At 47.6% G+C, this 21,677-nt stretch overlaps 1 protein-coding gene across 6 annotated transcripts in view; it reads left to right on the top strand.

The window, feature by feature from the left end:
* ripor1 (RHO family interacting cell polarization regulator 1) overlaps positions 1-21,677 on the top strand; it is a 71,263-nt gene that overhangs the window by 43,932 nt on the left and 5,654 nt on the right. For 4 of the 6 annotated variants that reach the window (XM_048256815.1, XM_048256814.1, XM_048256813.1 and 1 more), the window contains exons 2-18: positions 1,529-1,652; positions 4,484-4,636; positions 5,356-5,434; positions 5,792-5,815; positions 6,233-6,286; positions 11,255-11,404; positions 11,646-11,709; positions 12,043-12,086; positions 13,154-13,279; positions 14,302-14,450; positions 14,836-14,965; positions 15,896-16,027; positions 17,125-18,219; positions 18,985-19,124; positions 20,228-20,375; positions 20,780-20,915; positions 21,161-21,334. In XM_048256815.1, coding sequence (XP_048112772.1) covers positions 1,555-1,652; positions 4,484-4,636; positions 5,356-5,434; positions 5,792-5,815; positions 6,233-6,286; positions 11,255-11,404; positions 11,646-11,709; positions 12,043-12,086; positions 13,154-13,279; positions 14,302-14,450; positions 14,836-14,965; positions 15,896-16,027; positions 17,125-18,219; positions 18,985-19,124; positions 20,228-20,375; positions 20,780-20,915; positions 21,161-21,334 — 2,896 coding nt within the window. In that variant the 5' untranslated portion in view covers positions 1,529-1,554. The remainder of the gene's footprint in view (positions 1-1,528; positions 1,653-4,483; positions 4,637-5,355; positions 5,435-5,791; positions 5,816-6,232; positions 6,287-11,254; positions 11,405-11,645; positions 11,710-12,042; positions 12,087-13,153; positions 13,280-14,301; positions 14,451-14,835; positions 14,966-15,895; positions 16,028-17,124; positions 18,220-18,984; positions 19,125-20,227; positions 20,376-20,779; positions 20,916-21,160; positions 21,335-21,677) is intronic. The other 2 variants (XM_048256817.1, XM_048256816.1) reach the window with 1 other exon arrangement.

Here is a 21,677-nt window from a genome sequence, read left to right as displayed (position 1 = left end):
AGGCTGCAGCGACAGGCCTTGTTTATAAAAGAGCCTGTTGTGAACAGGAGGTTGGGCTGTACAGTCCCTGTCCCAGGCTCAGCCTCTGCTTCTGCCACTGCGTCCCCAGATTAGGTGATAAGGACGTCCGCAGCGATTACTCACAATGAACTCTGGCTGCACTGGCAAGGCACTGAGGAATTATCTGGTCTTGGGAAAACAGGAGACTGTCCTTCTTTCTATGTTTCTGTACATACTCACTCTCTCTCTCTCTCTCTCTTTCTTGTGCTCTCTTTTTCTCTCTCTCTCTTTTTTGTGCTCTCTTTTCTCTCTCTCTCTCTCTCTCTCTCTCTCTCTCTTGCTTTCTCTGCTTTGCTGTCCTTCCTAGCACCCTTCTATCAGTTTTCTCAGCTTTTCACACACTCACTCGTGCAATCATATTTTAGACCTGTGCAATACCTACTGACTGAGAAGCAACACTTTTGTGTGTGTTTGCTGTCACCTTGACTGGATCATCTGATCCTGATTGTGTGTGTGTGTGTGTGTGTGTGTGTGTGTGTGTGTGTGTGTGTGTGTGTGTGTGTGTGTGTGTGTGTGTTTCTGTGTGATTCAACACACACCCCTCAGGAAGAGGGTGGAATTCTCTGTGCTCTTGTCGGAGACACCAAAGAGACGGGTGTGGGTGGGTGGTAGCGCCCCATCATGGCTCTGTGTAGAGGAAAGGCAGGGAGGAGGGGGCAGGAAGGAGAGGAGATGGGGCAGGAAGCGTTTGTTTGACCTTCAGGGCCTGGAGCTGGGGCTCTTCAGAGGAGGTCACAGCCTCCGCCATTCCCGTCAGTGCCCCTCGCTAGCTGCCAAGCTCCTCTGCTCCTCTCCGCACCCGCACCCATCAACACAAGAGCAGTCGCTACGGGGTGCGCTTGTGTACAAACAGATCACTCCGATTGTTGGGACAGAAAGATGGTCAGGCCAGGAGGAACGGGACAGGCCTGTGGCATGTTGTTGGGGTTGGTGCGTCAGGATGTTATTTTTCTCTCTGCCCCTGGTAGGAATGAGGAGAAAAACAATCTTCTGTCAGAGCGAGGGAATGGTTCTGATGTTCAATCTTATGTAACGGTTTCAGAAAGTGCTCTGGCTTAGTGGGGTGCTTTGATGTAAAATAATTGCTGTTAGTCTGTAGAGGCTTCTGTCTGTGCGCTCTATAATCTCATGGACTTTTACTGAAGGAAGAGACACTGAAGTTTCTTTTCCCTCCAATAGACTCATGGTGCGATGAACCCAAAGTGTATAATGAGATTTTAAAGGGTTCTTTCCTGGAAAAAAGGAAAGAAAATAAAAAAGGTTACATAAGTTCTCGATCAAGGACAAAGCCCTTGAAACATCTTCCTCAGTTTAATTAATAAATATATTTAGTTCTCTGTGATGTCTGGTTCTGAACCACTGAGCAGCTGTGACTAATACTTCCACGGTGTAACCTCAAATGTTTTCCCTCCCTCCATGAGTGCGACCTCTAATGCCTTCCCCCCTGTCCCCTGTGTTGTCTCTACAGGGAGTCCCTCCAGAGCTGTGTCCACCATGTCCCTCTCCGTGCGGCCTTCGCGCCGAATTGTTTCCCGGTCCATCACTAGGAGTCAGTCCTTCGCCGGAGTCAACTCCTACGACAAACCCTATAGGTGAGAAACCTTACCCAATAGACGGCAAATACACAAACACCCCAACACTAGCCACAAAGACCCACACAAACAATATGCACATAATGCTTTCATAAATGAGCCAAGACATACTGTCACACACACACACACACACACACACACACACACACAAACACATGCACACACACAAACACATGCACACACATGTGCTTTAATCAGGATGTCTGCTGCTAGTTCCACCTGACAGGATGTCCAGCAGAGCTTGTTTCCTGGCAGTAGCTGACAGAGAGAGAGAGCAGACAGGGAAGAGAGAGACAGAGAGAGAGAAAACAAGGAGGAGAGAGAAAGAGGGAGAGAAAGTAAAGAGAGGGGGAAGAGAGTTGGGGTGGAGAGGCTTTTCCTTCGTTCCTGAAAATGGTTTCTGTAAAGACTCTCCTAAGGGTTATATAATATAGCAGTCGACAGGGGTGAGTTAACAGAGGCCAATAGTAAAGCAGGTCTAAAGTACCCATATCTGAACATACACATCCATGTGCTGGTGTGCTGGCCTTTTACAGCCTTTTACTCTCTCTGTTCAACTGCAGTGATGTCTTGTCTTTGACATTAACACAGCCACTCAGAGCAAATAGGGATATTTGCAGTGGGGTGTGAAGGTGTTTATAGTTTGTTACTCTATGTGTGTGTGTGGGTGTGTGTGTGTGTGTGTGTGTGTTGCAAGCGTGCATGCATGTAAAAATGCATGTTTGCATCTGACAGTGTGACCTGCTCTGACCCCATGTTAAAGCAAGAAAGGCAGGAATGAAGAATGCTGTCATGATTTATTAATGGACCGTTCTGCCATCCTCACAACAAGGCCAACCAGAGTCCATGTTAAATTCAGGGAGAGAGGGAGCAGAGATGGAGGGAGTGAGAGTGATACAGAGGAAAGAGGGAGGGAGGGAGGAAAGGAGAGGAAGTGAAGGGGAAAAAAACTGGCTGGAAAAGGGAAGTAAGCAAGGATGGAGCTGCAGCCAATTTGAGAATGTTGCTGTAGCTCTTTTCACAGACCAGAGGAATGCTTAAAGGTTATGCTAGGGCTTTGATTACAATTGTGAAGTTCCGTCTTACACCGAGTATGCATGGTTCTATTTAGACTAAAACACTAGCTTATGAGCTACAGTAAATAATGTGAATTGATCCATTCAAATACATGTAAATGGTGAGATTGAGTAAATAAAGAGGAAGGAAGGGATCGGTAGACAGGGGAAAAAGTTGTGATGGAAACTTTTTGCGTCTCTATTTCAGGACATCCCTAAACAAAAGCTGGCTGCAGCTGTATTTAAAAGAGACAGGTTGCCGGGGCAATCGTTCATCTCTTTGCTTTATTCCTATTGAGCTGCGAGTCTCCTCTGCTGAATGAATGGAGGCTCGTATCGATCGGCTCTTGTGTTTCTCAGAAGAGCTATCGATCTGTGTTTTCATGTGAGGTTGCTGATGTTGCCCCTGATGGGGGAGCCCTGACTTGCATGTGTAGGGCAGCGGTTATTTTCCCTGCAGCCTCAGACTGAAACACTGGACCGGACGCGTGTCAGGTTAGGGCTGGGATCCGCTTCGTCATTAGCTCCTCTCTAGACCTTCATGGAAGATGTTACAGAGATATCCCATCCCCTGCCAGACATGTACACATAGACACACACACACACACACACACACACACACACACACACACACAGACATACACACACACACACACACACAGACATATACACATACACACACACACACACACACACACACACACACACAGACACACACACACACACACACACACACACACACAGACATACACACACACAGACATACACACACACACACACACACAGACATATACACACACACACACACACACATACATATATATATATACACACAGACATAAATATACACACACACACACACACAGACACACACACACACAGACATATATACACACACACACACACACACACAGACATATACACACACAGACACGCACACACACACAGACATATACACACACACACACGCACAGACACACACACAGACACACACACAGACACACACACAGACATACACAGACACATGATTACATAACTGGGCGAAGAGCATGTGTAGGGCAGCTGTTTTTGTGCTGCTTTGGACTCTGAGCTTGCAGCAGAACTTAACTCTATGGTTAGCTTCTCTTGGGAATGGTAAAAGTGGTGTTCCTGATGGATTTCAGCTTTAGGGTAATGATGGCCAGCTGGTGCAGTAGGCTAGCTGTGTAATATGAACATGCACCTCACTCCCAACACCTTAAGAGATGTGCTAGTGACAGACGCTAGCACCCATTGGTGTTAGTCTCCTTGCTAGCAAGCTCGCCTCTCCGTCCAAGGTGCTGCAAGTTTGCGGGTTCGAGTCTGGGTTGGCACAGTCAGGCAGGTACCCGGTAGGGGAAGGGGGCGAGTGCACAACCCTAGGGCTGACTTACAGGCTCAGGTCAGAGGGGATGTTTGAACCATTCAGTGTTTGCTATTCATGCATGGACATACTAAAGATCCTTCATGTGATGTGTTAGGCGTATGATACTTGGGGGATGATTTAGCACAACTAATAACACCAGCATTTGACTCATTGTGATAAAGTATCATACACCATGTGCTTGTCATATGAGACAGCCTGACTAAATGTCACATGTTAAGAAGCATTATTACATGAATTAATATAGTTTGGCTTAGACATAGATCAGGTTCTGTGTCTCTGTGCTGGAATTCCGTGTGCCTTCAAACCAGTTCTCATTTTAAGATTCATAAAGTTTGTATATTTTTTTGTGTGTGTGTGTTTGTGGATGACAGGTCCCTCGCTGTGTTCAGCACCCCAGGGTGCACCAGGAAAGCCTCCAACAGAGGAAGCAGGATGTTCACCCTCTCCGCCAAATCAGTGCCCCCTAAGGTGCCTCAGCCTGAGAGGCTGGATGAGGTCTACGAGGCCCTAAAGAGAGGCCTGCAGTAAGTATACACACATACACACACACACACACACACACACACACACACACACACACACAAGCACACTCACACACGCACGCACACACACACACACACACACAAGCGCACACACACCGCACACACACACACACACACACACACACACACACACACACACACGCGCACAAACAAGCACATTCACACACACACACACAAGTGCACACGCACCACACACACACACAACGCACACACACACACACACACACACACACACACACACACACACACACACTCACAAACAAGCACATTCACACACAAACACACACACACACAAGCGCACACGCACCGCACACACAAGTACGCACACACACACACACACACACACACGCTATAATCATGCAATTCATACATACCTTGTATTAACACACACAGAAGCTCAAACCCACATGCATACATACATTCTGGCTATCACTTGCCAATCCAGGTAATAAAAAGTTAACTGATAAGACTGATAACTGATAAGAATTCCAATCATGTATGAAGCTGTTTATTCTTAATCTATACTGTATAACAGCACAACTTGTGCTCACACAGAATTGCACTACATGCAGTCTCACGTCCCCCATAGTCCCCCCTGTGTATGGGTGTGATTATACCCATGGGTACTAAGTGTGTGTATGGGTGTGATTATACCCATAGGTACTAAGTGTGTGTGTGTGCTGTGCGCGTGTGGTGCTCAGGTCCTACCTGCAGGTCCATCAGATGGAGCTGGACAGCCTCAGCAGGCAGATGAAGGAATCCAAGAGGAACTCCCGCCTGGTGAGGAACATGTGTCTGTTTTTAGGACACCATCATCTTCCACTTCACTCACTCTCACACAGCTCACTTGTGACATGACATCTAACACTGTGGAGTTATTCATTTGAATATTCTGTTATGCATTTGAATATTCTGTTATGCATTTGAATATTCTGTTATGCATTTGAATATTCTGGCTTTGCTTGAGTAGAGAAAGAGAGAAACTACTAACCATTTTAACACTTGTGTACAGGTAGTGCATCGCTCTCTTTGACAGGGTGTCCGTCATGCACATAGAAATATATAGCTAGAAACATACATTTTGCTAAACCAAGCTTGTTAGATCTATATGCTGATAATGTGGTATTCTTTTTACAGGGCTTCCTATATGAACTGGACAAGGTGAGTAGCTCTGTCTTGACCATCAAGACATTCAGCAAAATCTAATTCACTAACTGACCCTGGACCATCCATTCTAAGACATTCAGCATAATCTCATTCACTAACTGACCCTGGCCATCCAGCATTAGACATTCAGCATAATCTCATTCACTAACTGACCCTGGACCAGCCATGGGCCTGATCTGGCACCCATCTCTGCCAAGTTAGTGAGGTGCAGTTCCAAAGTCAGCAGCTATGCTCTATGTTCCTAGGAACAACAAGAATGCAAACACACACTCACACTCACACTCACACACACACACACACACACACACACACACAGAGTATACACTTACACATATCAGGGCAACTGGCTAACAGGCTAAATGTTGAGTGCATACTCCTACACTTGTTTACGTTTGTTTACTCTTCCCACAGCAAGTGAAGGTTATTGAAAGGTTCATGAGACGGCTGGAGTTCCATCAGAGCAAGGTGAGGGCTGCTAATGGGAATATGGGCTGGAGATGGGGAGATGTTTATCAGGAGGCCCAGGGGAGCGTGTTTAGAGAGGTGCCAGAGGTGTTTGGGCCATGCTGATTTGTTTTATGTCTGTTATGTGCAGTGGGAGTGAGTAAGCAGGCCAATGTGGACGTGTTGGTGAAATGTCATAGTGTGTGCAATACCAGGTCAGCAACAGCACAACATGGGCTGGGACAGATGTGTTAAGTGTGCATAAATCGTGTGCTTGTACAGTGTGTGTGTGTGTGTGTGTGTGTGTGTGTGTGTGTGTGTGTGTGTGTGTGTGTGTGTGTGTGCCCCCTGTAGCACAAGCCTGTTTGGCCACAGAGAACTAAGGCAGGTCCGGGCTTGTGTTGAATGCCAGAGAGTGAGTGACCATGCTGTGGGCGGCTTAGTGAGTGACGTAGTTAAAGTACAAGGCATATACAGATACACGCACACACCCTCCCCCTACAACACACTCATACATAGACATACACACACAAACCAACTTAAAGCAATTTCAATTGTCTTTTACTGACATTAGAAACATTATTTTGCACTGTCAATAGAAGATATTGTTTAAACATGGAGTTTAACATCAACAACATCAACAGTGTGTGTTTGTGTGTACGTGTGTTGGGGGTGTCAAGTGTTTTTGTGTGTTAGAGCCCACATCTGTCATCTGTCCACTTGTGTGGTATTTCCCTTGAACTCTGTCCTTGGCCTTCAGTGATGTGTTGTCCAGATAGAGCTGCTCTTCATCCTGCCCCAAGCAGGCCATTTTTGACTTGTTACATAAAGCTGACAGACAAACCTTACAAACAGACATTAAAAAACAAACAAACACACACACACACACACACACGCTACAAGACGCAAAGACACACACACACATACACACATACACACACACACATGCACAGACACACACACACATGCGCCAACACACACACATCGCGCACACACACACACACACACACACACACACACACACACACACACACACACACACACACACACATATGCGTAGGCAGCAGTCTGCAGGGACATGGGTCACAGGCAGAGGGCATTCCTGTCTGGCAGGGCGAGCTGCTGCTTTAACTCTGTACTGGGGCCAGCTGGTCTCTCTGCCAGGGCCTGGACTCCACCACCTCCTTTTCCACCTCCTCCTCCTCCTCCTCCTCCTCCACCTCCATTCTCTCCAATCCGGTGGTGTTTGATGTGTGATATTAGTTTGCGTTTTACGAGTGGCGGGGTGCCTCAGGCAGCCCCCCTCCCTTTATGTGGGTCAATGAAGGCGACCTTCTGTAGGGGGGGCAGGCATTTCGGGATGTAAGAAAAGTAAACTTAACCCTTTGCTGACCTGACCCGCGTGAAGATGACCCTGCCACAGGCTGTGTTTTCAAATCGTCGGCTGGATGGGCAAGCCAAAAATGACCCAGTTTAATTTGGCCAGTGATGCACATCAGTTAACACATTGTGTGTAGCTTTACTACTTCAGATTTGGGACCCATGTATTCCATTGGTCTTTCTTGTGTTCAGTCAGGGCACAGGTGAATATTGGGTGAATATTCTTAGTGCACCATTGTTTGCTGTGGATGTTGACACATTGCTAGTTCCCAAGGCTAGTTTTGCGTGTTGAAAACTGAGCTAAGAGTTTGAGCTCTTTGCGGTCATGAATTGCACAAGCTCTCAGATCTGCAGGGTTGATTTCCTCCAGTGGCACTGGCTTACACAACTTCCTGCCAGCTTCAGTCTGGGTGGAGCCAACATTCTATGAAAGAATTCAAAAAAACATCATAGATTCTGGAACCATCTTCCAGGAGGCTGTAAGGCTGAAAATGCTGTTCATCAGGATGAAAAGCTGCCATAAACAGTGTATAACCAAAAACACCTTTGGCAGTGGCTTCTTGAGGAACATGTTTTCAATCAACACAAAGAGCTTTAGCTTTTGTTCTTGTTAGAAGCCATTGACATGGTGAGCATAGATCCAGTAAAAAAAATGTAGTTGGGCCACATTAGAAAATCCAAACTTTGCTTTTTATGTGTTGCGTCAGGCCTCAGTCTTTGCTCATTAGTGCACACTTGCAGCATATGGTGGGAGCAGTGGGAGGAATCGCCTCCATAAGTCCTGGGGCACAACCAGTAGGGGATTTCTGCTGTCCACCACTGCTGGATGGTGTTGGAGAAGGAAGAGAGAGGAGAGAGGCACGGAGGCTCCAGAAGCTTCAGATGGCCTGCCTGACTGGCTGAGTCGCTCTAACCACCTCCAGATAAGCCCGAAAGAGACGACTGGGAACCACTGAGGAATCAATCTGTTTCTCCTTCTTGGTTTCTCTCTCTCTCTCTCTCTCTCTCTCTCTCTCTCTCTCTCTCTCTCTCTCCACTGTTCTTTTACCTCCTGGAGAGTAATGATTTCTCTAGGGCTAAACCAGTGTGTTTATAGAAGTCTGTTTATAGCAAACTGAGCGTGTGTATCTGTGTGTGTTTGTGTTTATATGTGTTTATGCGCATTTATAGAGTGTGTGTGTCTGTGTAGCTGTGTGCCGATCTATGGGGGACACTCCTACTGAGTGGAGTTTGTAATCCTTCAGGGCTGCTGCTTCTGCATTGCAGAGGATTTTGTCAGTAACCCCCCCCCCCTTCTCCTCCTCCCTGCTGAGTCTCTCTCACTGAGCACCCCGGTGGGTGAACATCTCTCCTCTAATCATAAGCCATTACGGCAGCAGGGCAGAGGCGGTCCTCCCGGAGAGCACTGTGGGCTGTGTGGGGCCGGGCCTGGCCTGGCCTGGGCCTCTGCAGGTCAGCCCTCCACTCCCGCTGGGCTGGGCTCTCCCCTTACAGCTCACTTCCCCTCCATGTGCCTCTGCCCCGGGGCCTGGTCTACTCCCTCTCCACCGTGCGGAGCTCACACAGACCCGGTCATCTCATCTCCAGACCCAAATGTATTCTTAGGGAGGGATTTGTTTTTATTTTTTATTTCAACAATGTCTGCGTCAAAGTATTTTCAAGCCTCAAAAAGTGTGGGAGGTCATGGACTTGACTTGGTTGTCCTGACTGTTGAAGGGGTTTTGATTTGTAGTAGTGGAACAGCACTGACCTGATAAACAGGCAGTAGAAGAACGTCACTGCAGAAAGTTGTCTCGTAAACAGACTGAAAGCCCAGTTAACAGGCGGTCTGTTTGCATTTTGTTCTAGATGAGTGAAATGCTCGAAAGCCTTTTTCGCTTTGCTCCAGGGTGTGTGTGCTCTTTTAAAAAAATGGAGAGAGAGAGAAACTGGGAGAGCGAGAGAGAGAGAGAGGGAGGGGAGAGGGATGTGTGTCCTTGCGTAGAAGTGAAAGAGGAGTGGAGGAAGATGCTTCCTCAGCTTTGGCTCGTAAAGTCATGCCTCCCGTGGAGATGGGCAGCTGAATGGTGTGTGTGTGTATGGGAAAGTGTGTGTGTGTTTAACTGTGTGTGTTTACTTATTCATTCATACCGGAGTGTGTGCAGCTCGCTTTTGTCTCTCACCATATGGGTTGAGAGGAGACGCCGTCATTAACATGCCCAGTAACCCCACTCTGTTAATGGGACTAGCTTGACTTTAAAAGGGTGGGAGTGGGATGGAAGCTCACTGGTGACTTTGTGAATGAAAGTGTAGTGTGTGTGTGTGTGTGTGTGTGTGTGTGTGTGTGTGTGTGTGTGTGTGTTTGTTTGTCTCTGTGTATGTGTGAATGAAAGAGGCTAGGCTGTTAGTGATGTACACTGAGATGCTCAAAAACAACATCAACAGTTAACACACTTATCCCCTGACCTGAAACAGATGTGTTCTCAGCCAGGTGAATGGCTGTGTGATGCTTGTTTTTGTTTATCATGATGCATGAATGAGAGTCTGTGTGTGTGTGTATTGGGGGTGGGGGTGTGGCCTCACACATGTAAGCACACTGGCCACTGACATGTAGGTATAACCAAATTAGTAATTATACTTGCTTGTCTATGGAAGTGTGTATGTGTGTGTGTGTGTGTGTGTGTGTGTGTGTGTGTGTGTGTGTGTGTGTGTGTTTTCTGACTGAGTGTTTACTGCTTCCTGTTTCTGGTCAAGGCCCAAGGTTCAGGGTCTCTGCTCCCCTGCTCTGCTGACAGATCAATAAAAAGTTAATCACACACATGCAGCACAATGAGGAGTGGGAGGAAGCAATAAGAGCCGTGAAAGGCCAGGCACAGGAAGTGCTGGATGTATTTATATGTGGCGCAGTGTGGGCGGGTTCACCAAGCCATCTGGATTCTCGCTGCATTGCGGTTGGTTTCCGCACATGCTCATTAGGGTGGCTGTAAAAGTGTCAGAAAGCAAGAAAAAGGACCAATTTCATCTCTATTAGGTGCAATTACATGCTCTCAAGTATTGGTGCTGAGACCTCCATTAGGAATGTCTGGGAACCTAGACCGCAATGCACACAAACAAGATTGGTTCTCTGCTAGATTAACGCTAAGAGGCTGGCTCACTCAGTCCATACATCTACAATGCATTTTCATAAAGTTTGTATTCACCAGAGAAGTGCATCACTATAATTTGTACATGAGCTATGTCATTTGCAGTGTCAGTAAGCTTGTGTTAAAAAAAAGAAAACAGATTGAACATGAAACATTTGCTTTGTTGCTTTGTCGTGACAACCATAGGATTCTTTAGGTCCAGACACACAGAAAGCATTGTTCAACCTTTAGGAAATATACAAATAGTACAATAATTCACCAGTTCATTTTTAATTCATATTCGACATAAAGTTGTTCTCTGATGATCCTCTTGTAATGTCACATCAACCTTATCAAAGACATGCTGTAACACGTTGTGTGTGTGAGAGAGATTTTGCAGTTGTAGTGCTTCTTGTCATTATGTGCCTAGTAGTACACAAACTCATTTTGAAATGATATGGTTGACTTATCCAGAGCTGTGTCTGTGTGTGTGTGTGTGTGTTTGCAGATTGACGAGCTGTATGATGCCTACTGCATGCAGCGGAGACTGCGGGACGGGGCGAATAAGATGGTGAAGGCCTACACAGCGTCCAGCAGCAGCAGAGAGGCCAGGGAGAGTCTGTCCGAGGCCAACAAGGGCTTCAAGGAATACACAGAGGTCAGCAGGCTCTCAATGCATTGATCTGATTATATTTTCTCCTCTTTCTCTCCTCTCTAATTAGGTCTGTCTAGTATAAGTATATATACTCTTTTGATCCCGTGAGGGAAATTTGGTCTCTGCATTTATCCCAATCCGCTGCTGTCTATATCCCTCTTTTTCTTTTGCTGGGCTAAGTTACCACATTGTTTCAAATTGTTCTCTCTATAAAGCTTTCCTTTCCTCTCTCCTCTCTTGGCAGAATATGTGCATGCTGGAAAACGAGCTGGAAAATCAACTTGGAGAGTTCCATATCAAAATGAAAGGTATGTTCGAGTCGCTAGTCGAGGCGCATGGGTCGGTGACCGTGGACGGTGCAAGAGAAGTCCCTGCCCTTGGATTAATATGTTAGAAAATGGATCTGAATGGATTACAGTCTGTAAGGAGGAGGGTGGAGAAAGAGAAACATTTTGTTATATCTATATGCTAAAGTGAAGTGAAATGAAATAATCACTGTAACTCGTTCTGGATAAGTCTGTCAGCTAAATGACAAGTATAATGCTCCCAATATGATCCTTTATTACCAGTGTGTTCTTGTATTGGAACTTTATTGTTGTTGCACATTAGTGACCACATCATGCTGCCTGTGTGTGTCCTAGGTCTGGCAGGCTTCGCGAGGCTCTGTGCAGGGGACCAGTACGAGGTAATCCTCCTCCTTTACATCCACTGAGTTCCTCTCTGCTTTCCTCTCCTCCTTCTCTCTATCTCTGCATCGCTTCCTCTCTATCCCTCCGTCTCTCCCTCCCTCCTCTCTCGGACTCTCTGTTTGCCTCCAGTGCTTTCCTCCTTGCAGGAGCTCTTTCTGCATGGCTGCACTGACATCATCATTCATCCTCTTCAAAACAGCATTACTTTATTAAGAAAGTGCGTGTGTGTATGTGTGTGCTTGTGTGTGTGTGTGTGTGTGTGTGTGTGCAGCTGGTGGGGGGGTTGCTGTGTGCTGGGCTCTGGTGGATTAGCAGATTTGGGGGAGGCGTAGGGTAATTGGAAGAGGAGTGGCGTTAATGTGTCAGTGTGGCCTCTGTCTGTTTAACATGCGCCACGCCGCCCGATGATTGACAGGCTCATCGATTGAGTGAGTCAGCACCGGCAGTCTGTTCCTTCCTCACATCCAGGCTTTAAACAGTCTCCTGGGTCTGCTAGCAGAGCGAGAGAAAGAGAAAGAGAGAGAGAGTGGGAAATAGAGAGAGTAAGAGATGGAGGGAGAGATTGAGAGAAAGTCGTTGATGGGGCACAGGCCTGAAAAAGTCTGTGTAGAAGGAGATTATCTGTTAAGATTACAAAATGGACTCGCTGTTCCTCATCAGTGTACACAGTGCTACTCTGTGTGGTCGTGTGTGATTCCTTTCCAAGCTTCCATTTAACCCTGAATGTAGACACGTTTTGGGGTCCAATGACGTGCACACAAAATTATAGTGTCTCAAGCAAAATAATATAAAGATAGGACCTCCAATCAATTTGCTGATTTATTTACATGCATTCATTTGGCAAATTGATGTTTCTCTGGAAAGCATGTGAAGTGGTGAGAAGTGTAAAGCAGTGCAGTGGTGAGAAGAAGTGTGAGATAAAACATACTAACATACTAACTCCTAAAATGCTCATCTCTGTAATACACTCATTGTTTGAAGCAGTTGTAAGTTCCTCTATCTTCACCAAGGCCTTGTCCGTCTATGTTGTCTAACCTCTAACTAAGATGTCTGACCCCTGCAGATCTTTATGAAATATGGTCGTCAGCGGTGGAAGCTCCGGGGCCGGATCGAGATCAACGGCAAGCAGGTGTGGGACAGCGAGGAGATGGTCTTCCTGCCGCTCATCACCGAGTTCCTGTCGATAAAGGTGAGGGCAGGTCGTACGCAAGCTCTGTCTTCAGCGTAGCCTATTTGGTTTTCTATTTTCTTCTTCCTATCATGCTCTCTAACATCCACTCATTCACTCACACACACACACACACACACATACGCACACACTTTCCCACACACTCTCATAAAAGCCATACATGTATACACTTGCACTTTTTCCTCACACACACACAGACACACAGACACACACACACACACTTTCCCACACACTCTCATAAAAGCCATATATGTATACACTTGCACTTTTTCCACACACACACACACACACAAACAAATGCATTGGTAACACTTTATAATAACTACACACAACTCATCATTTAGTAAGCCTTTGTTACTTATTAGTTAATTTTTTTCCATTATTAGTAATTTCTTGTTCATACATAATATGAATAATGATGAATTGGGTGTAGTTATTGTAAAGTGTTACCAATGCATTCAGTAATGCTTGTACGCATATTTTCTCATTCTCACACACTCACACAGCCACATAAATTCAGACTCACACAGTCACATCTGTGTGTCAAAATGTAATGGACATAACAGCACACTGAGACTAGAACAGCTGGACTTTGACTTGTTTTCTCTGTACACCCCCCCTACCCACCCCCCAATCGTTCCATTGGACACTAGTCAGGGGACTGGAAAGTCACTGGCAAAGGTCAGGAGACGTGCTGGAGGGGGGGGTTGTGGCGTGCAGACAGGAAGGAAGGACGGAGGACAAAATGGAGGAAGTTTCAAAGTTATTTATTTATTTATTTATTTGTTTCTTTTTAAAGCTATGAGTGTATTTTAAAATGAGAGGGGAAGAGCCCTGCTGAGACGCAAATGATAAGAATGCTTCTGATCTTCATCAAGACTGGGTTGTGTTAGGAAACAAATTAGGGCCTGTGGGAATTTAGATCCCCAAGCTTCATACTAAAGCCATCTACCCATTGCTATACTGTGATTTTCTTGACCTGCCTCATTCACTGTAAAATGTTTGGATTTGGGATCACCTAGGTAACAGAACTCAAGAGCCTAGCCAATCACGTGGTGGTGGGGAGCGTGTCTTGTGAGACCAAGGACCTGTTTGCTGCGCTGCCTCAAACGGTGGCTGTTGACATCAACGACCTGGGCACTATCAAACTGAGCCTGGAGGTCACCTGGAAGTAAGTCCATCACATCACATCACGTCACATTGTAGTTCATCACTCAAACTCAAGCTCTCAAAAAATCTTCAAGTTATTGTATTCACACCTACGTCACACAGCTAAAGAAGACCCTGTTGGGTCAAAACGTTGCCATTTTCTAGTCCAATTAAATATTGGGTGCTACTCCAGTGTGCAGACATTCATTATTCTGGTCTCCACTAAAATCAGCAAGCAAACATGCTAGTGTTGGTCTGAGTTTTGTGTAATATCACTTTGCAACACATGTGGTGCTGTATTAAATATGGAAAAGTGCTTTGTGGCTGCGTTCAAGACATCTCAAAGCCCACAGAACTCCACAGAGCACCTTTAATTTAATCTCCACTGTCCCCGTTCCTCTTCTCAGCCCCTTCGATAAGGACGACCAGGCCTCCTCTGCCAGCACTGTCAACAAAGCTCCCACAGTCAACAAGCGCTTCTCCACCTACAACCAGAGTCCCCCAGACACGCCGTCTCTGCGCGAGCAGGCCTTCTATGTGAGTCAGATTACATCACTTCCTCTCCTCTCCTCTCCTCGTCCCGTTCACACACCACCCACACAAATGACTCCTCCCTTCTGTCTGGTTCCACCAAGAGACAGGAAAACCTTGTTGAAGTGCACTGGGAGTTGGAATGGAACGGAATCAAAGCTGTTATTCCTTCAGTGCAACAATAAGTCATCTAGTGAATAGTCTGGAGAAGGTTAGATAAGCCTGTCCCAAAGGATAGTTTTGATTAACAGGTGAAAAGATCTCCTCTCCTCCCTCCTGTCATTAATTATTCCCCACACTCGCTCCATTTTAGCTTGTTGATTCTGGAGATGTTATTTCCTCATAAGCTTGTACTTGTCCTCATAGCTCTTTGATGCTCTCAAAGCAAACATGGAGACTAATGAAACAATAGTTGCCATGTTTATAACATCTCTGTGCTGTTCCATAATCGTGTGTTTGGTTTTAGTGTTTTGTTGGAAGGGCATGTGCAGTTGCCTCGTTAACGCCCCCACCCCAGGTGAGTTAGACGCAGGAAAGGCATACATGTTTTCTTTATTACTGTGGTCAAGCAGCCCAAGCAAACGCATAGCAGGCAGAACATAAAAACTAGCCATTTGAAGGCAGATCACTTGTTTCAATAGGCGCAGTCAGGTGTGCTGCTGCAGCTTGTTATGAATGCAAACCTGCAGGCCTACAGAGTCCTTTACGGGGCCTGACCCCCTGACCTTTTAGGCGCCATGCTTCTGTACGTGGCCTCCAGCGGTTTCGGCATTAGCTGCCATTAGTGTTAGGAGTTCCAGCCTTATGGAATCTGTGTAGTTAGCGTGCCACACCTGGCCCGGAAGTGTCTCGTTGTTTCGTTTTTCTCATGGCTCCCTCTTCTCCTGCACGCCTGCCTCACGCACCGCTCCGCATCCCCCTGCCCCCGTCCCATAGACGGCTCCCCGGGGGATGGCGCCCAAGCAGCGCTGGTCACTGCTGGACGTGTTCCGTGACACGCTGGCGGAGAAGCTCTCGCAGAGCTGCTCCTGCAGCGACGTCACCTCCGTCCATCTCGGACAACCACACGTAAGTCCTTTGGGAGGACCCCCCCTCCCCTGCCACACCGTCCCTCCCATCAAAAGAGAGACCCCCAACACGGGAGGTCTGTAGTGAGAAAAAACATCATCGATCGACTTTAGAAATAGTTGTCAGTAGTTGTAGTCAGTGGTTGTTGTTAGTAGTAGTCATAGTTGTAGGAATTCTAATGTGTGTGTAGTTCTTGTAAGTTTGTTTTGGAACACTATCAAATGTCCTTCGTGTTTGTGTGTGTGTGTGTGTGTATGTGTGTATTAGTTTTTTTCATGCTTGTTATCAACCATCCTTGTAGAACACATAGTACATTTTGTTTTACAGTTGAGCAAAATGTTCATTGTTTTTATGTACTTGGTGTAACTGGTGCGTAATTGCAGTCGAGTCGCTTCAGTTCCCCATCTGTCATAAATCGGCCGTCTCTCACAGAAAGCTTACAGAGCCTACTTTCAGTTAAGTGGTCAGATGGGCTCTTATTGTTTTGATGGGACAACCAGGCTTGCCCAATGAGGCGGTGACTGGATAACTGGGAGCTCAATTAAAGGGAGCAGGGAGGCTGTTTGCTTTCTGGGCCAGATGCCAGACTCGTCTGGGCCGTAATGGGGCCCACGTGAGGGAGAGAGCGAGAGCGAGGGCGTCACCAGGCGCGGAGGGATGGACGGCAAGGCTCCACACATCCGGCCCCCCCCCATCTTTCTCTCTGCATCGCTGCCGCTCTCTCACTTTACGGTAGCTCACACCCATTCAGTGGCATCCCCCTCCCTCATCTCCTCCACCATGTTCATTTATGAAATAGAGGGAGGTCATAGGGAGTCCATGTGAGACTCCGACCCACAGCATGTCATGCCCTTTCTAATCTCTATGTATGTTACCTCCTACTCCCTCTCTTTTTCTCTGTCTCTCTCTCTCTCTTTCTCTCTGTCTCGCCTTTTTCTCTCTCTATCGCACCCTGCCTCTCATCCACTCCCTTCTTCTCTCTCTTTCTACTTCTGCGTCTCACCCCCCCATCCCCCACCAATTTCTCTCTCTCTCTCTCTCTCTCTCTCTCTGCCCCCCCTCGCTTTTCTCTCCCTCTGTCTCTTTCTGTTTCTCAGAACATGTTGCGGCGACAGGAGGATGTGGAGAATGGCACGGCTTGGTCCAACTCCTCCGAGTCGTCCGACGACTCGTCCAGCCCCCAGCTCTCCCTGGGCCTACGCCACACCAACAAGAACGTGGTCCAGCCAGAGGTGCAGGCGTCCGCCCCGGCCATCGAGATCTCCTTTGCCCCGCGCGAGTCCGCCACCTCCACCCCCACCCGCCTAGCCAATCAGAAGGAGGAGGAGGAGGAGGAGGAGGAGGAGGAAGAGACTGCAACTGTGAAAGTCAAAGCCAGCCCTGTGGCGTTGGCAGCTGCAACAACAACAACAACAGCAGCAGCGGCCGCCGCCGTGGATGCTGGGAAGACGGAGATGCCAAATGGTCATGCCCGATACTCGCGCTCGCTGAGTCACATCAGCGAGAGCAGCGTGGATGGCGCTCTGACGGACAGGTCGACCAGCGAATCGGTCGAGCCATCTGAGGTGGCCTCGGTCGCGTCTGGCATATCAGTCAACGACATCATCATGGAGATGCCAGTCAGGGCGGAGCCTGCAACCGCAGTGGAGGTGACCCAGGAACCCAGCACTGCATCGGAGCCAGAAAGCTCCTGTAACGAGGCCCTGTCCTCCGAGGAGCTGCCCGCGGGGCAGCAGGACTCGGACGCGTGCTCCGTCACCACGGCCTCTGATGAGCCCCAGCCCGAGCCCAAGCCGGACCTCCCCTCAGAGCCGGCGTCCGAGGCTGACTCTGAGATCAGCTCCAAGGCCTTCTCCGAGGAGACCAGGTCAATGGACTCGTCGTCACGGACTGAGGAGGCGTTGGTCCAGCAGGGTGACTCTGCGGCCTTTCCCAGGACTGAGTCCCCCGCTCCGAGCCAGGAGCCGGAGGCCATGGTGGTGAGGGCCCATGTGGCTGTGGTGGAGGCCGAGGAGGAGCCTGGGCCTGCAGTAGAGGCCAAGCCCTCGGACAGTGAGGGGGAGGAGACAGTGGACATTGGGCTGGACGAGGCGCTGACTGGCGTCATCTCCTCTCTGGATGATTACAGAGGGCAGTTTCCAGAGCTGCAGGTCCTGGAACAGGAGCTGAGACAACTGGAACAAGCACTGTCGGTAAGTCCCCAAGCTTAATTACTTACTGTATGTGCATGTGCGTGTGTGTGTGTGTGTGTGTGTGTGTGTGTGTGTGTGTGTGTGTGAGTATGAGGCTTAGTCATGAAGAGAAATAAAAAGGAGACTGGAGGGGTGTGTGTGTGTGTGTGTGTGTGTCAGGAGAGGTGGGAGATGTATTCTTTGCCTGCCTGACTCTCCAGAGACTGCATTCAGGGTGCGGTGTTTCCGGCCTCCGTGGCTTAGATGTTCCAGCCCAGCAGTGTGGGGAGGGGGTCTGGGGCTGGGTGTCTCCTTCTTGTCACACACACACACACAATATAAATTTGCCCTCTTGGCTGACCCCTTGGATAACCATCTTAACCCACTAGCCAGTCCCTTCCACCTTGGCCTGCCAGCCTGGGAAAGGCTATAGTGCAATATGCTGGCTAATTGTCATTTCTGGACAGCACTTAAGCGCCCAAGCCACTGGTCATTCAGTTTCATGAGAAATTAATGTGATTGAGGAAGTGCATGGTATTCAGTCAGTTTTTGGAAATGCTACACACAGACACACACACACACACACACACACACACACCCACACCATATTATGTAAATGTAAATTTAAAAGCCTGAATCTAATTTTTGGAAGGGAATAGGATTCAGTCAATTAATCAAAACCCACAATGTGTGTGATCTGATGTCTCTCGCGTGTGTTCTCTCTCTGTGTGTGTGTGTGTGTGTGTGTGTGTGTGTGTGTGTGTGTGTGTGTGTGTCTGTGTGTAGGGCTGTAGCCGCAGCCGCTCCTCCAGCGTCAGCCTAACGGTGGAGACAGCGCTCGAGAGCTTTGACTTCCTCAACACGTCGGACCTAGAGGAGGAGGAAGAGGAGGAGGAGGAAGGAGGGAGGCCGAGTGGGACGGACAGGTCAGACTTCCCCAAACAACCGCCGCCCCGCACTTTCACCATGACTGGGCAAACGTGTGTGTGTGTCGGTGTCGGGAGGGGACTAATTCCTTCCACATATACATAGGAAAGGTGTTACATTCCTTGTGCTATCAGTAGGGGATTTCCCACAGTGGGCGATCAGCCAAGCTTATGTCACATTATACAGCATGACACGAGATTCAACAACAACACATAATTGGCTTGTGGCAGTCGCAGACGCGCTGCATCGTTTAAGACTCTCCATCAGGGCACAACATCCACAACCAGTAGTCTAAATGCCCAATCAAAGACACACCACCAACACCGAGAGCATTTCACTAGGGTTATCAAGCAGGCAGCTTCCTTCATCAGTGTTTCATGGAACTACCATTACCGCCTCAACAGTGGTGTCTGGCGTCCCGGACCTTCCCCACCTCCACCCTCATGATGGGGTTGGACATAATACAAACAGAGACATCAACCAGAAGTACCACTCTAGAAACACAGATTTCACATATCTCTAAGTCCATTCAGGTTGTATACCATGTCCCCAAGTAGTCTGTGAGTGGCGCGCCTTAGCCATAACCATTGGCTTGCCTTTTCAGCAGCCTCAGACAACTCCTTACAGCTCTTTACAGTGATCGTCCTCGAAAACCAATATCTAACAGAAGTGTTTTGAGGGACTTTGCTGCAAAGCCTTTAACACCCATCTCCACTGATCTTGTGTGTGCTTGCCAACCTTGGCTCTGCCTCTTGACTCCCCATTCATACATGTGGATCTTTGTACTTTGAGTGCCACCTACTGGCTGAAATGGGACACTGTTGACAATGATTGCTGAAGTTCAAGTGGTTGAGTAAAGTTGAATGACTTGAGAGAATGTCTCTATGTCAAATCTAAAAACTGGGTGTTCCACATCAGTGTTGCCTCTTCCATATGGTCAACTGCTGATGTGTGCATTTTTGTTCTTGGTGTATGTGTGTGCCTGCTTGCACTGGTGAATAGGTATGATTTTGTGAATGGATGCATAGGTATTTCTATGTTGTAATTGGCATGTACAGTGTGTTGATGGCACTTGTGTTGTGTGTGTTTCGCTTGTGTTTAGTGAGCGGCCAGCTGATGAAAGTGCGGGTGAAGACGAAGGCTGTGAGGAGCGCTGCTGGGAGTCTCCCTCCGGCCCACTCAGCACAGCATGTCTGGCTCTAGACCGCACCCTGCTGGTGCATCTGAGGAACTGCAGCTCCCAGCTACTGGTGAGTACAAGCCGGTGCCTGTCTACGCCACTTACCAGTGATTATATCCAGACGAGCCTCTGTTGCGGTTCATTTACAATCATGATTAGGATCCAGACTGGTGTTATAATAGCTAACAGTACATAATCCAACCCGTGATTGGTGAAAGAAAGGGATAACTGCAGAGCTTTGTGTAATAACAGACAAGTTATCACATTTATCAGATGTCAGGCCATCACTGTAAAGAAGAACTTGTTCTTAATGATCTGCCTGGTTAAATAAAGGTAAAATAAAAAAATATTTATTTATTCAGATTTGCTGTTTTTCTTTGACCTTTCATAATGATATGTTCTTATGTGTTCACTCTCTCCATCTGTCTCTCTGCCCCTCTCTCTCTGCTGTGTGTGTGTGTGTACGCTGTGTAGCGCCTGGGCACATTTGGCCCGCTGCGCTGTGGGGAGATGTACGCTCTGGACCGCCTGCTGAGGGAGGCCCGCGTGCTCGAGCTTATCAGACGAGTCGCCAAAGATTCGACAGAGGGCATGAGTCAGCCTGAAGAGGGTGAGTACACTGTGACCGACACTGATGAGTGCATTATTATTATAAAGGTGAACAAAAGTGTTATGCACTGTGAATTATCACATTTGTGCACCAGGCCTCATGAATGCTTAACATGTGCTGCTGGGATAATGGAAAGGGATTGAGAATATTTTAATAACAGAAGTTATAGTTCATTGATTTGTAGAGCTTTATGAATTGTATTTGAGAACTGAAGTTCCTGTCCTCTTCTTGTTTTTCTGGAGCAGTGGTTCCCCAGCTAGATCAGTGCCAGGGGGCAGTGTTGCTATGGAAGCAGTGTATGGATGGCAGCAGTGAGAAGGGTGGTGTCTACAGCACGTCCACAGAGGCCTTTCTGCACGCGCTCAGTACCACCTACTCCAGCAGACTACCAGAGCGAGCAGCAAGCTTGGCTGATTCAGGTGTGGCCTCACTTACTTGCACTGTTCTGTGTGTGTGTGTGTGCGTGAGAGAATTGAATGAGTGTATGCAGGCGTGTGTGTCTGTCTGTCTGTGTGTGTGTGGGTGAGGGAGCATTCATGAGGTAGCGTTGTCATAGATGTTGAAGAGTCAGCGTGTGTATGCGTACCACATGACATTTGCATGTCGACATGTCTGTGAAAATGGGTGTGTTGTTCTCTTAGGTAGTTATATGCTGAACTCTTAGGGAGTTTCCCATATGCTGGCATTTATCATCACTCAGATACAATGGAAATACACTAGTATTTCCTTAATCATATTACTTCTATATAGTCAAGCGAAACA

This window comes from Alosa alosa, chromosome 11 (genome assembly GCF_017589495.1).
Source record: "Alosa alosa isolate M-15738 ecotype Scorff River chromosome 11, AALO_Geno_1.1, whole genome shotgun sequence".
Classification (NCBI taxonomy): domain Eukaryota; kingdom Metazoa; phylum Chordata; class Actinopteri; order Clupeiformes; family Clupeidae; genus Alosa; species Alosa alosa.
This window is presented reverse-complemented; position numbering and strand designations above follow the sequence as displayed.